Raw genomic sequence first — 16,143 nt, 5'->3', positions numbered from 1 at the left:
AGATTATAGTCATTCTAGCACGTTAGGAATATTTTTAGCCATTGAAATTACAGAGGAAATCAATAAATATCATTTTATCAGTCTCTAGTTCCATAGATGGTTTGTAGTCAGTTTTACAAGAGTAATTTGTCATCACTACTGAATATTTTCAATGTTTATAAAATAAAATGAGATAGAATTATGCTCTATGAATATCCCAAATTGACTGTGTCTGTTATTTTGTACACTTTTTATGTGAATCAAGGGACATAACGTTCAAAATAAACACATATTTAATAAGTGAGAATAGGGAAATATCACTAATCATAAAACATTTTTAAAATCCAAATTATAAACTATGGACTGATGCAGTGTCCACTAAAATACATACATAGAAAAGCCACTATTATGAACAGAATGTATTACATATGAATGTAAGGTAAGCCTATTGTTAAAAAATAGTCCCTCAAACCAACAAATAGATATACTCTAGATTTAGCTTGTTGCTTTACAAAAAGAGTTAAATATATCTGAATGTACATAAGTAATGGGTTTTTTAATTTAATGTCTGTACACTTTATTTTGACAGTCTATAATGCACGCTATTTAAAATATAAATTAAAACTAAATTAACTTCTAAATTTCATATATATTTTTCCTTAAATAAGATTGCTAGTTTACTATATATATTAAACAAGATTTGCTAGTTTATTATATATAACTGATTGAAAATATGTTTGAATTTATAATGTGTGTTTTAAAATGGAATAAGAAATTATAAGAGTAACTATACTGAAAGTATATAAATATTTTTTTCCTATTTTGCTGATACGTAATTTTGTTGTTGTTGTTGTTTTGCTGATACATAATTTTAACTCTATAGTATTTTGTGGGTTTAAAGGCTCCCCAATCTACCATCAACTATCACAGCTTCTAAAATTGCCCCAAGAATCCTCCTAGGGCTGAACCAAACAATTCTTGAACTATAAGGGTATATCTTTTATCTGTCTTTCCAAGAGACCTTAGTAGTCTCTGGATTCAGTCACAAAAATTATACATTATTTTATAACATATTTATAGATAAAATAAATCTTTTATTGCTTCCCCTTTTCCAGTAAGCTGCTATATCAGCTGTACAGTTTAGAAGGTATGACTTCTATCTCCTACCCTCTCAGATAGTTTTGTCTGTACATCTGTGACTTTTCCTTGACTGTTTGATCTGTTTCATCGACTGTGTAACACACTTTAGCCTTTTTCATCATAAAAGTCCTTCTAACACTGACATTTCCCCGCTCTGCTCACCTTCATGCAAACCTTCTGGAAACCCTTAAATTAACATGGAGTCTAAACCTGCTAACTTTTCATACGATCCTCAGCCCATTTCCACCTAATTTCTCTCCCCCAAATTTCAGCACAGCTGTAAACAGACTTCAGATTTCTTTCAACTGAGTTTGATTAACCTCTCGGCAGCTTCTGGAGGGACAAATGTGATTGACAACTTTCCTTCTGGAAATATGACTGCCCCTTAACTTCCAAGATATTACAGCCTTGTGTTTTTCCAGGAACTCAATGTCATCTTAGTCTCATTGGGGGTGGGGTGGGGCTGCTTTCCTCTTCATGTGTATTACGGTTCCCTGGATGCAGCTCCTAACACTCTATTAGTCCTCAATAACTCAACAAGCACCCCGTGAATACCGATGCTGTACCAGACACCTAGGTACTGGGAGGCACTGATGAGTATCACAGACATCAGTTATTTTTCACAGAGCATAGATATTATCCCCACACAGGACTAAATACCAGTCACTATTAAGGCTGACACCATCACAGTGCTGTTTCCAAGTCATGGCTGTCTGCTCATCTCCATAAACACATACCTAACACCTATTTGACATTTTAAAGTTAACGAATAATGAACTGATCTTATGTTTGATTTTTATTCTAAAAATCCTGCTCTGTTTATAAGATTCTTTACCTGCAGAAATGATACCAACAATGTTAGAGTTGTCCAAGCCAAAAACTCATAAGTCATCAATATCTATTGAATCCACTCTATTAAACAGGCAGGTTAGTCTACATCTACCGTGTGCCTGGAATTTATTCAATGTTGTCTTTTCTTTTCTTTTTTTTTTTACTGTAACCACATTTTTTAAAGCATTCATGTTCATCCAACTCTTGCTTCTACCAAGATGAACAAGATTAATTTGTGTAAAATGTCCATATGCTCATATAAACTCCCTGCTTCAAATGATTTCTTATGACTTTGAGGATCTGTTTTAAAATTATTTATATGGTTTTTAGAAGATTTTGGATTATATAGGTCACAGGTCCCTCTGAATCCTTATTTTTGTTCACACACCTCCAGGTTCTTTTTCAGCCATGCTTTTGCTAGAGCTTAAAGAAAATCAAATTCTTTTTTTTTTCCTCAAAAACTTCTTTATTTCCCTTGAAGTTTCACTCCCTACAAGTTTCTTTCAGAAAGTCACTTTCCAAGGGAATCCTTTCTTAACCCCCATCTAACTCAATAAACTAGCTACACTTGCCAAAGACTTTGCTGGCAGCATGTTGCACCAGCATATCTTAGTTGTAATTACTTGGTGGTTATTCTAACTCTTGGTGTATGTCTATCTTCCCTCTAGATTGTACAGTCTTTGAGTACAGGAGCCAGTTTCGTGCTTTTCACAGATAACTCCTCTGTACACATCACAGTACTTTTCACAAAGCAAGACTCTAATAAATACCTGGAATGAATGAATGAATGAATCCTAACATTGCAGAACCAGAAGAAACTAGTGTAGAGATTAGGAAATATGCATCAAGAGAAGCTAATGACATGAGCAAAGTTCAATTGTTTTCCTTCTAGGCAGTGCTTGCAAACTGACTTTCCAAAATAAAAATAAAAATTTTTATAGTAAATGCATCATAGCATACATTACTTAATTCTGTGCTTATATATATATGTTATATATATACACACACACACACATATATATATACATACATATATAGTCTGTCTTTATTTACTTTTTGATTTATACTTACTATTCATTTTATTAACAACAGTGTCTTATAAAATAGCATAGCAAGAACTCTGGGAGTATAATGTAACCTGCCTGAAATCTATTTAGTTATTTTTCTTACAGTTTGTATCTTATGTATAAAGTATAACTAAAATACTGCCTTTCATTTAATAAAATATTCATTTTAATCTTGATAAAAGTAATTATCCACTCCAAGTATATGAGCTAAATTAAAAATGTACGGGGATGAATTTCACCCTAGCAATCTTCCTTTGAAGATTCTGATTCAGATTAAGAATCATATTTATATCATGGTCTCATATCTTCATAGAGGATAATTACTACAAATATTATTCCTTTTAACTGTAGAAGCAGATATTGATGTTTAGAACTCACAGAAACAACGAACTTGATAGTTCATTCAACCATTCTTCTTATTTAGGTGTATCATCTTAAAGGACATGGAATTTCTCATATGATTTAAAGTAGCTCTGATCTTGAACAAATACTTTAACTTCTTAAAACTGTATCTGTAAAATGAGGATAGCTCTTCCTTGCTCAACTCAGATTTAGGAATAAAATGAGGTCATAAATGCAGAAGTACTGTGTAAATTATAAAAAGTGCCACTACAATATAAGATACTCAGTTATCCATATTATTTCTAGATACTTCCAACTTCCTAATTTCAAGTTATAAGTGGAAATATTAATTATGTAATACAAAGCTATGATATAAATTACTTTTAAACTAAGCAATAATAGTTACTTTTTAATAGAAAGATTATTGCATAAATCTGCATTCAATTGAAAAATGATGTATGATATGACAAAGTCATACCAATGAAACTAATATTAATTTGAAATTACAAGAGGATTAAATAACATGACTGAACTGCCAAATTTTATGTTTCCCAGTCTCAAAAATACTATGCAATAATACTGATACTTGATTATAATATGATTTAAATAAGTCATATTTATGAATATACATTTCTGATGTCTCATTGATATATAAAAATATATGTGTATATATACACGTATGTATAGAATTTACCATTAAATATTAAATATAATATGTGAAGGAACAATTAATACTAAAATATGACCAACATGACAAATCATTGACAGAGCTGACTAACTGAGTCAGGACAATTTCTTGCATATTCACCTCTATAGCATGTATCTGAAAAAAAATTTTGATATACCTTCTACAGATTTTGATAATATCACTAGCATAAAATGATGTAAGCGCTATTAACTGTTAAAAGTAGTCACCAGTGTGCTGTGACTACCAATGATGAGCGGCTTGAAACGTTTTGAGCTTCTTTGAAACTCTATTCACTGTTCTTTCTAAGGGGTATCTGCCTCATCGTGTGATAGACTTTATCTTTCCAAACACAAATTGCTTGGTCAGGTATAAATGGGCTCATCATTATCTTTGCCCATATCTCATAAGTGGAGGACTGGGCCCCATGTGTTTGGCAGAGAAGTTTTCGCCTTTGTAAAAGCTTTTTCTGGGTTCAAAGAATATTTTTCATGTTAATTTTCAACAATTTCTTTTACTCTCAAACCTCGCCTTCTGCTCATTCTCTCTCTACCACTTCAACCACTAAAGTCTAAAATTTTCAAAGTGCATTTACAAATGAACCAATCTTTCTGGCAACAGAAATTGAGAAATCATGATTAAGACATGTAAATAACCATGACTAAAACCTAGAATGTACATCTCCTGCTATAAAATTATGTTTTCAATATCAAGAAAAAAATACAGAAGTGTTATAAAAGATACTATCGTATTTCTTTTTAGCCTATGAAGGCACATGGTTTGCTTACCTTTAATAATGTTTGGCTTAGGCGGCATGCTGAATTCATAGACTGTTGGTTCTGAATATCCCAATCTATTGGCAGCTGTAATTTGAACTTCATATCCCATTGTCCACTGTAGATGCTCCAAAATAATGTGGTCTTTATTTCCCTGCACTTTTTTCTCTAGCCACTGATCTTCTTTATCTTTCTGTAAAGTCATACAAACATATTTTGTCAATACCCATGCACTAAAGTTGTGATCTTTAAAAAAATAATTTATCTTGAAATGGAGTGAGTAGGTTTATTAAAATCAAAAAAGGAAATTTCCTCTTCCACTCAGATAAATTAAACTGTATATAGATGAAGTTATTTCTAAGGTTTTTCCCCCACTAAATATTTAATGCTTTTTAAAGTTGCTGAAGAGTGGTGATTCATAACTAATATGTGATGATTCAAATGATAATTCACCTCAAGATTTTTTAATTTTACATACATTAATTGCTGTTTGCCCACTTTGTTGATTATTGATAATAATGTAAATAGGGACTATAAAATACTATATATAGAAAAAGTTTAATATGTTCATTAAAATAATTACCAGAGACTATTGTTTGGGGCACATGGGAGGAGGTGTGTTAAAAATAAAGTCTGGATTTTTTTAAATAGATTAAAATTTTAACCATCATTTTTAATACTATGTTTTAGACTTATAATGAAACAACATACGACAAAAATTATTACCTTTAAATAGGTTATTAGAATAAGAAATAATATCCTATTGAACATTCTACACTTAAATCCTGATTCTTTTTCTAAAATAAATGTTTTGGACACATGATATTTGAATTACCGTTTATTTGAAAAAAACTACTATGATTTCAGTCACAAATAATTGAAATAATATATGGATTAAGCTATCTTTAGCAATGCAAACATTCAGTTGTGCTGTGTCTTAACAATCTGAACACAGGTTAAGTGTTGAAACGGTAATCTCTCTGCTACTGTCCCTCACCTCTATTACAGAAACAAGGGTAGCAGCTGTCTCTGTTCACTTTCATGAGGAAGCAATGAGGAAAACTGAGTAAATTATGCATTCCTGGGCATTTAGAATCGTAACCACTTAGCAAATAGTTAATTAGCATTAAAGAGGAAGTATTTCTATAACGTGTATGTGTATCACTCAGTTGTTTCCGAATCTTTGCAACTCATGGCCTGTGGTCTGTCAGGCTCCTCTGTCCATGGAATTTTCCGACAAGAATACTGGAGTGGGTGCCCATTTCCTTCTCCAGGGGATCTTCTCAACCCAGGGATAGAACCCACATCTCTTTCATATCCTGCATTGGCAGGCAGATGCCTTACCACTAGCGCCACCTGGGAAGCCCTATTTCTATAAAGCTATACAGAGCTGAAATGATATTTTCTGAAATAACATATCTAATCACATATCTAATATTCCATCACTGCAATTGAAAATCTCAATTAACCAGAATTGTAATTATAAATATACTGTAACTCAGCCGTATTGATAGATAGATATATAGAGAGATCAACAGATCCATTGATAGATCCTTTTTTAACCTCAGGACTGTCTATTATTACTTAATTTTGAGCCAATATTTTACAATATATACTTGAATAGAAAAGATAATAATGTTTTCTACATTTATGGTGACAATTGAGGATTTATTATCTGAAATCAATCATAGAAGTTAAATTCTTGATTGCATTAAATTGACAGTATCAATAATATAAATATGAAGTATCCTTCAAAAGGAGATAAGACCTCATTACAGCTTTGGTACCATACTAAGATTCTCTTTTCTTTATAATTATTTTTGGTTCTGCAGAACTTTTATTATAAAGGAAATCATTTGGTCTCTTTTATTGTTTCATCTAAAACTGGAGATATTACTCCCCTCCTCACAGTGAGGCCAGAGACTTTGGACAAGTACTTAGAATTATCATATAAGCAAGGAGTATATATATAAATCAATTTATTAGACTAGGCTGGTAGCCAGTGTTAAAAGTGTACTAGAAAAGCCATTGGAAAACAACAATTTGGACCGGAAATCTTTGCAACTCATCTAAGCCACTAAATGAGTTGTAAATTTAAGGAAGGATCCCCGGTGTGTTTTTTAAGTGTTTGGGACAACTGTTTCATTAGCCATGATTAGCCCAACATCTGCTTTCTTTATCATTCATTCACCAATTATTCAGTCTTTGGTAGGGTAGTGAAACTGTTCTAGAACTATGAACACAATAGTTAGCAAGAATGTACAACACTTATTTCTGAGTTTACAAACCAGCACAAGAGGAGGACATGAAGTCTGAAAAACAAGAAGGTGTTTTGTGAGTATATATTAATAACAGGAAAGATTAAGAGAGTCCAGGAACCAGGAAGGTTTTCTCGGGGGAGGTAATGTCAACTTAATAGGAAATAAGAAATTCCAGTTCCATTTTTCTTTTCATTCTTCCTCACTGAGTTAATGAAGATGTGATTCCTTCACAGAAGTTTTAAATTGCAAAAATAGGCACAATGACTGAAAACCTCAGAAAGATGCAGAACCTCAGAACCACTGGGAGATGCAAAAATAGCCACTTTATGTTTATTGTTATAGGTATTGACAAAAAAAAAAAGCTACAAAAATCTTCACTCAAAAGTAATTTTAGATCATATATGATACATGACTTATAAACACAAACATACATATACAGCACATAAGATACATATAAAATATTTGATACATTATAGACTGTATGTTTGCACACATTCAGAGAGGATAGGGTGAGAAGTAGGAAGACTGAAGAATTAGACAAGGACAAAGGTCACACAAGGACAAAGGTTACACAAGGACAAAGGTTACACAAAGGTTACACAAGGACAAAGGTTACACAAAGGTTACACAAGGCAGTAGACAATAGCCCCGGTGGGCATCCCCTTACCCAATAATTCAGTATAAATTCTATTTAACTATGAAATATTGGTGAAAGTGAGTATTTGTATGGAAATTTGGAGTTGAGTTTTGTTTTGGATTTGAATGGAGATGTAGGATAAAGAGCCAGAAAATAAGCCAGCAGCTGATATCTGGATTTCAGAAGGATGGATAGGCTTCATGTCCTTTAGGTAATCTTCCAAAATATTTCTGAGCATTGAGTATTTGAAGTGAAACTTCCAGATCAGTCCAAGACAGGCTGATAGACTTTTAAATCACCAATCACTTAACTCTCAATTGTTGAGGCTCTTAATATGATGAATTAAAAGCCCTTCCATCATTTTAGATAGTTGGACTGATGGCCTAAAGGAACCAAAAGGAGCTCTAATATTTTCCCCAATTTAAATCAATTTCATTTTCCATTCACCATTAGACAAGGAGGTTTTTTAATCCCTTAATTGCTGTTCCTAGGGAATAAGGAAAAAATAAAGTGGGTGTTACCAAATACTCCCCCAGGCATCAAAATCTCATTTACGCATTTGTAGAGTGCCTGATTTACGGAATTTAAATGCTGAGGGAACAATTTAAGATAATCTAGTTGCAAAATGTTCCCCTAGGTAATTTAATGAGATGATTTGCTGAATAGAGCTATTATTAATAAGCCAATTAAAAGTTGAAGGGCAGCTACTAAAAAGAAGTGGTCATTTACTTTGATATAGCTTCTCTTAAGCAATCCTTTTTGTCAAAACATAGGCAGCAGAGCCATATGACAGTTAAGGGGACACTTTAAAAGTTATTCTAAAATCATGATATCAGTAAATAGATATCAGTTGTAACTTCTCCCTTTTCATTTTCTAATTTTATTGATTTGAGTCCTTTCCCCACCCCCAACCCCTTTTTTTTGATGAGTATGACCAAGATTTATTGATTTCATTATCTTCCCAAGGAACCGACTTTTAGTTTCATTGGTCTTTGTTATTGATTTCTTATTTCTATTTCATTCATTTCTGTCCTAATCTTTATGATTTCTTTCTTTCTACTAACTTTGGGTTTGCTTGTTCTACTTTCTCTAATTACTTTAGGAGTAAGGTTAGGTTGCTTAATTGAGAGATTTCTTATTTCCTGAGGTCAGATTGTGTTGCAGTAAACTTCCCTCTTAGAACCATTTTTGCTGTGTCAAATAAATTTTGGATACCCAACTGATTGCAGAGTTTCAAACAACAGCAAGGAGAGATAAGAAAGTCTTCTTGGCAAATAATGCAAAGAAACAGAGGAAAACAATAGAATGGGAAAGACTTGAATCTCTTCAATAAAATTAGAGATACCAAGGGACTATTTCATGCGAAGATGGGAAAAATAAAGGACAGAAATGGTAAGGACCTAACAGAAGAGGAAGAGATTAAGAAGTGGTGCCAAGGGTATAGAGAACTATACAAAAAAGGTATTAATGACCCAGATAACCACCTTGGTGTGCTCACTCACCTAGAGCCAGACATCTTGGACTGTGAAGTCAAATGGGCCTTAGGAAGCATTACTATGAACAAAGTTAGTGGAGGTGATGAAATACCAGCTGAGCTATTTCAAATCCTAAAAGATGATGCTGATAAGGTGGTTTACTCAAAATACCAGCAAATGTGGAAATCTCGGCAGTGGCCAAAGGACTAGAAAAAGTCAGTTTTTATTCTAATTCCAAAGAAGGGCAATCAAAGAATATTCAAACTACTGCACAATTGTGCTCAATACACATGCTAACAAGGTAACTTTCAAAATCCCTCAAGCTAGGCTCTAACAATATGTAAACCAAGAACTTCCAGATGTACAAGCTGGGTTTAGAAAATGAAGAGGAACTAGAGATCAAATTGCCAGCATCCTTTGGATCACAGAAAAAGCAAGGAATTCCAGAAAAAAAAAAAAAAAAAAATCTGCTTCATTGACAATGCTAAAGCCTTTGACTGTGTGGATCACATAAACTGTAGAAATTTTTAAAGAGATGGGAATACCAGACCACCTAAGCTACCTCCCGAGAAACCTGTATGCAGGTCAAGAAGCAACAGTTAGAACTGGACATGAAACAACAGATTGGTTCCAAATAGGAAAAGGAGTACGTCAAGGCTATATATTGTCACCCTGCTTATTTAACTTACATGCAGAGTACATCATGAGAAATGTTGGGCTGGATGAAGCACAAGCTGGAATCAAGATTGCCAGGAGAAGTATCAATAATCTCAGATATGCAGATGACACCACCCTTATGACAGAAAATGAACTAAAGAACCTCTTGATGAAAGTGAAAGAGAAGAGTGAAAAAGTTGGCTTAAAACTCAACATTCAGAAACTAAAATCATGGCAAGTGGTCCCATCACTTCATGGTAAATAGACAGGGAAACAGTGGCTGACTTTATTTTTTTGGGGTCCAAAATCACTGCAGTTGGTGATTGCAGCCATGAAATTAAAAGACGCTTACTTCTTGGAAGGAGAGTTATGACCAACCTAGACAACATATTAAAAAGCAGAGAAATCAACAAAGGTTCATCTAGTCGAGGCTATGGTTTTTCCAGTGGTCATGTATGGATGTGAAAGTTGGACTATAAAGAAAGCTGAGTGACGACGAATTGATGCTTTTGAACTGTGGCGTTGGAGAAGACTCTTGAGTCCCTTGGACTGCAAGGAGATCCAACCAGTCCATCCTAAAGGAGACCAGTTTTGGGTGTTCATTGGAAGGACTGATGCTGAAGCTGAAGCTCCAGTACTTTGGCCACCTGATGTGAAGAGTTGACTCATTGGAAAAGACACTGATGCTGGGAAAGTTTGAGGGCAGGAAGAGAAGGGGATGACAGAGGATGAGACAGTTGGATGGCATCACTGACTCATTGGACATGAGTTTGGGTAAACTCCGGGAGTTGGTGATGGACAAGGAGGCCCTGGTGTGCTACGGTCCATGGGGTCGCAAAAAGTCAGACACGACTAAGCAATTGAACTGAACTGATGATTTTTCTAGCATTCATGAACGGATGTGAGGGTTGGACTCTAAAGAATGCTGAACGTTGAAGAATTGATGCTTTTGAAGTGTGGTGCTGGAGAAGACTCTTGAGAGTATCTTGGACTCCAAGGAGATCAAACCAGTCAATCCTAAAGGAAATCAACCTTGAATATTTATTGGAAGGAATGATGCCAAAGCTGAAGCTCCAATACTTTGGCCACCTGATGCAGAGTTGACTCAGGGGAAAACATCCTATCGGTTGGAAAGATTGAGGGCAGGAGGAGAAATGGATGACAAAGGATGGTATGGTTGGATGACATCACTGACTCAATGAACATGAGTTTGAGCAAACTCTGGGTGATGGTGAAGAACAAGAAAACCTGGTGTGCTGCAGTGCATTGCATGTTTGTTTCAAAGAACTGGACACCACTTAGCGACTGAATAACAACATGATTTTGTATAGTTGTGTTTCATTGTCATTTCTTTCTAAATAATTTGCTTTATATTTCTTCTTTGTTACAAGGAAGCATCAAGTCACATTGCTCAGAATGGCCATCATTAAAAAAAATAAAATCTACAAACAATGAATGCTGGAGAGGGTATGGAGAAAAGAGAGCTCACTTATACTTTCAGTGCGAATGTAAATTGGTAAAGCCAATTGGGAGAACAGTACAAAGATCCCTTAAAAATCTAAAAATACAGCTACCATATCATCCATCAATACCCCTTCTGGGCATATATCAGAAGACACACATAATTTGAAAAGATATATGCCCCTTAAAGTTCACCGTAGCACTATTCATAATATCCAGGGCATAGAAGCAACCTAATCATCCATCAACAGAGAATAAAGATTTGGTGTGTGTGCTCACTCTCTCAATTGTGTCTGTCTGTTTCCTACCCCATGGACTGTAGCCCGCCAGGCTCCTCTTTCCATGGAATTTCACAGGCAAGAATACTGGAGTGGGTTGCCATTTCTTACTCCAGAGGATCTTCCCTACCTAGGGATTGAACCCACATGTCTTGTGTACCCTGCATTGGCAGGTGGATTCTTTACCACTGTGCCATGGGGGAAACCCAAAAATGTGGTACGGATAGAGTGGAATATTACTCAGTCACAAAAAAGAATGAATTAATGCCGTTTGCAGCAACATGGGTGGACTTAGATATTATCATACTGTGTGAATAGTTAGACAGAAAAAGAGAAATTTCCTATGATATTGCTTATATGTGGAATCTAAAAGATAGTACAAATGAATCTATTTAAAACCAGTAAAAGTCACTGATGTAGAAAATAAAAATGGTTATGAGGGGCATCAAGGAGGGGAGAGGGATAAATTGGGAGATGGGATTGACATACAGGTGCTACTACACACAAAATACATAATAAGAACTGACTGTAGAGCACAGGGAACTCTATTCAATTCTCTGTAGTGACCTATTTTGGACCTTTATCGGAATAGAAGTGGAAAAACGGTGGGTATTTGTATATGTATAAATGATTCACTTTGCTGGACAGCAGAAACTAACAACACATTATAAATCAACTACACTCCAACAGAAATCAATTTAAAAATATTAGTATTTAGGGGAAAAAATAAAAATAAAAACATTAATATTTAGGGAAAGATTTGCCATCATCTGTATAGAGAGGAGACTGACGGAGAGAGACAGAGGGTCTTGGCTTTGTTATTTATGGACTCGCCTTGTTATTCCTTGATTGTTTTTATTCATAATGAGAAATCCACTAAGTTTCTTTTCAAAGCTTCTGAATATATATGGTCACTATCATCTTGAGTAAAAGTTGAATAATTATGAAAGGGAAGGCCAACAGAGGAGGTGAGCTCCTACTAACGATTAATGTTGATGTTGCTGTGATTTCAATGTGTTTCAATTGAAGATTTTGTGTTCTCATGCAAGGCATCTTCTGTCTCCTGGACTCCCTGGTACTTGTATGACTTTACAGAAGGCTCATAGTTCTCTGAAGCTCTGCTTGGTGCTCTGAATATGAGAGATGATTTAGCAATCTGGATAATTTATACACACACACACACACACACACACAAACGCACACATTCCACCGTGACTGGGAAAGATGCAAGGTTTGGAAGTTTTTAGGAGAATTTCAGGTTCTAATCCCCTTTTAAATATTATTATAGCTGATTTAAACTGCCTTTCTTTCAGGTATTGAAGCTTGGTGAATTTTTGTAAATCAGACTCTACGTATTCCTACTCTCCATCATCCAGGTACATCCTGAGGGAAAAATAAGTTCTAATTTTTCCCATTCATCACCTTCTGTGTTCTCACCTTCTATGAAAATTCACACAGTGAAAGTTTTTTACCCTTATATTTAGTATTTCTTGTATTTATTAATCTAGATACAGGGTCATTTATAATAGCACAACATAGACCAACTTATTCATCAAGTCATCAATGTACTTATTCATTCAAACAATTAGTCCATTTGATGCTATCAATACAAGTGAAAAGTGAAAGTCGCTCAGTCTTGTCCAACTCTTTGCGGCCCCATGGACAGCAACCTGCACCAGGCTCCTCCGTCCATGGGATTTTCTAGGCAAGAGTACTGGAGTCGGTTGCCATTTCCTTCTCTTGGGAATCTTCCCGACCCAGGGATCGAACCCAGGTCTCCCTCATTCTAGACAGACGCTTTACTGCCCTAGTCACCAGGGAAGTCCGAGGGTGATTACAGATCATTATTTTCACTAGCAGCAAAGAAAAAAGTACCCAAAAAAGTTTAGGACTCTTTAATGTCCATAGCTATTCAATGGTTGAAAATATTTCAAAATGTAACTGAATGGCTTTAAATAAATGTAAATATACACACCTAAATATAATTAAATCTAAAAATTAAATAGCAAATTATTTACAATTGATTACAAATAATTTCTCTCAACAGTAAAATCTCAATTCTACTTATTTATAATTTTAATACTTTTTTTCAAAATTATCTTTTTTTCCCCTGTGGCCATTGAGATACTTAGTCAGGCTTAAGAAGGTCAATTATGACCTAGAAACATGCTAGAGCAGTGTCATTAGTCCCTATATTCCTCAAAATTGATGTTACGTTATGGATTTTATAGAGCCCAGGCAATTTTTTTAATTTACCACAATTAAGTGATAGTTATGATCTGATACCTATCATCCAGTTAGAAAAGTGAAAAACTGATGAAAGCATATAAAAACACATTAAATTATGTAGAGTTTTATTGACACTACAATATGAAGTAGGTAAAAATATTCTGTATATGAAATGACTGCTTTAATTTTTCTATACACACCAAGACATTAATGTTTGTCTTTATTTTCCAAATATATTGTTTAATCTCACTGACTTATTAGAGATGTTAATTTTCACAAAGGGTCTATGGAGACATCTATCTGTTTTTATTACTCTAGTTCTGTTCTCATAAATTCAGTCTTCTTAATAGGCCACTGAACAAAGTTGTGTGGTGAGTAGCCACAACTTTCTCCAGGAGATCATCCCAACCCAGGGATTGAACCCAACCAAGGTTCTCCTGCATTGCAGGCAGATTCTTTACCATCTGAACCACCAGGGAAGCCCCCTCTATCTACTAGAAGACAATATGTAATAATATGCTTTGTGATTCATTATCTATAGGAAGTTAAACATTCTCTATATTACAATATTATTGGTCTTCCTGTTCCAGTGAAAGGCAGGTATAAATACTCAGATATGATAACTGCTATAAGTCAACACTCACATAAGGTATGCACTATATGCATTTTGTTTTTCCTAGATTATAAAACATATAGTCCTGTGCACAGAAGAGTTGAAAGATAGGGTCAAAGAAGCAATCAAGTAAAAATCATAAGCATGTTCCTTACTTTCTGAATTTACCTATTTAATTTCCCTACAGGCTGTCCAATTAAAAAATCCACTGCATATACCTAAATAAAATTTCAAGTTGTTCAACTGCTCTTTACTCCATTGTGGAATTCATTCATTTTGAGGAACTAATATTAATAGATGAAGTGGCTTGGAATCATACAAAGAAAAGAGATAATTAAGCTATTTTTGAAATAGTTATTTCAATACAAGTGCAAATGTCAAGGCAAATACTGCTACACATTTAGCGAACTAATTTTGAACATGTAAGTTTTTAACATGAAAAGTGACCTATTGAGAAAGAAAATGTGGAGAAAATTATTTCTTCCAAAGATGGGATATTGTTTAACCACATGAATATAACTTTATACTGAATTTTGGAATTTGCAGTTGAACCTTCAGAGTATGAGGTATGCAGGATGGAGGAGGTGGTAAAGGGAAGGAAAGAAAAACATAGGGATACAGAGATTATATTAGTGTTTTGGAGTACGAGGCATGTGTGCGTGGTCAGTCACTACTCAGTACTGTCTGACTCTTTGCAACTCCATGGGCTGTAGTGCGCCAGGCTCCTCTGTCCATGGGATTCTCCAGGCACGAATACTGGAGTGGATTGCCATTTCCTTCTCCAGGGATCTTCTCAACCCAGGGATCAAAACTTTACATCTTTCAGGTTTCCTTCATTGGCAGGCAGATTCTCTACCTCTGCGTCACCTGGGAAACCCATACAAGGCAAACCACTAAATGATTTGGTAAAGATGAAGTGAATCAGAATGGCTGTATTTGGAGGCAAAGTAGATAGGCAGGCTGAGTTAAGATAGGAGAGTTGTTGAGGAGTCAATATAATCTCTGCAGGCATATTTAAATTCAGCCCTTACTGTTGCAAAATTGTTTCTGACTATAGATTCATGTTTTGTTCCCCATTGACACTCATGACTAGGTAATTCAAATTCTGTAAGATTCAGCTTGTCAATTTAAAACTGTCAAAAAGATGTCATTTTATATATTATTATTTTTCTGGTTTTTTTTTTTTTTTTTTGGTTTAAAAACTGGCAATACCAAAAAAAAAAAAAAAAAAAAAAAATTAGCAATATCTTCCTTGTAATACAAAGAGTGTGAGGAATTACTTTTACAAATCTTACCATAGAAGCCCAATATCCTTAATAAAGCAGTGTCCCTGCTAAAATCCCAGTAGGCTTTAGTGTAGTAGCCCAGTAATCGATTATTAGTCAATTATTGCTTTGTAAAATTATGCTAACAATCATTTCAATTATGATCTTTAAAAAGAGATCTATGGAGGGGGGATCGGGATGGGTAATACATGTAAGTTCATGGCTGATTCATGTCAATGTATGGCAAAAACCACTACAATATTGTAAAGTAATTAGCCTCCAACTAATAAAAATAAATGAAAAAAAAAGAAAAAAAAGTGATCTGTGAATTTTGGTAGTAATAAACAGTTGGATAGTGAAAATTAAGAGTAAGTATATGGTGACGAAAGGTATCATTATGAGAAATGAGATGGAATTGAGGAAGAACGAAAACTTTCTTTTACCGTC

The 16,143-nt window shown here is 34.5% G+C and overlaps 1 protein-coding gene across 2 annotated transcripts in view; it reads right to left on the bottom strand.

The window, feature by feature from the left end:
* The window catches only part of NCAM2 (neural cell adhesion molecule 2), a 545,993-nt gene that overhangs the window by 36,968 nt on the left and 492,882 nt on the right, over positions 1 to 16,143 (bottom strand). For both annotated transcript variants that reach the window (XM_065913597.1, XM_065913598.1), the window contains exon 15: positions 4,833 to 5,013. In XM_065913597.1, the coding sequence (XP_065769669.1) occupies positions 4,833 to 5,013 (181 nt within the window). The remainder of the gene's footprint in view (positions 1 to 4,832; positions 5,014 to 16,143) is intronic.

The sequence above is a fragment of the Muntiacus reevesi genome, chromosome 21 (assembly GCF_963930625.1).
Source record: "Muntiacus reevesi chromosome 21, mMunRee1.1, whole genome shotgun sequence".
NCBI classification, from domain to species: Eukaryota; Metazoa; Chordata; class Mammalia; order Artiodactyla; family Cervidae; genus Muntiacus; species Muntiacus reevesi.
The sequence above is the reverse complement of the archived record's forward strand: the minus strand, read 5'-3'. Positions and strand labels throughout refer to the sequence as shown.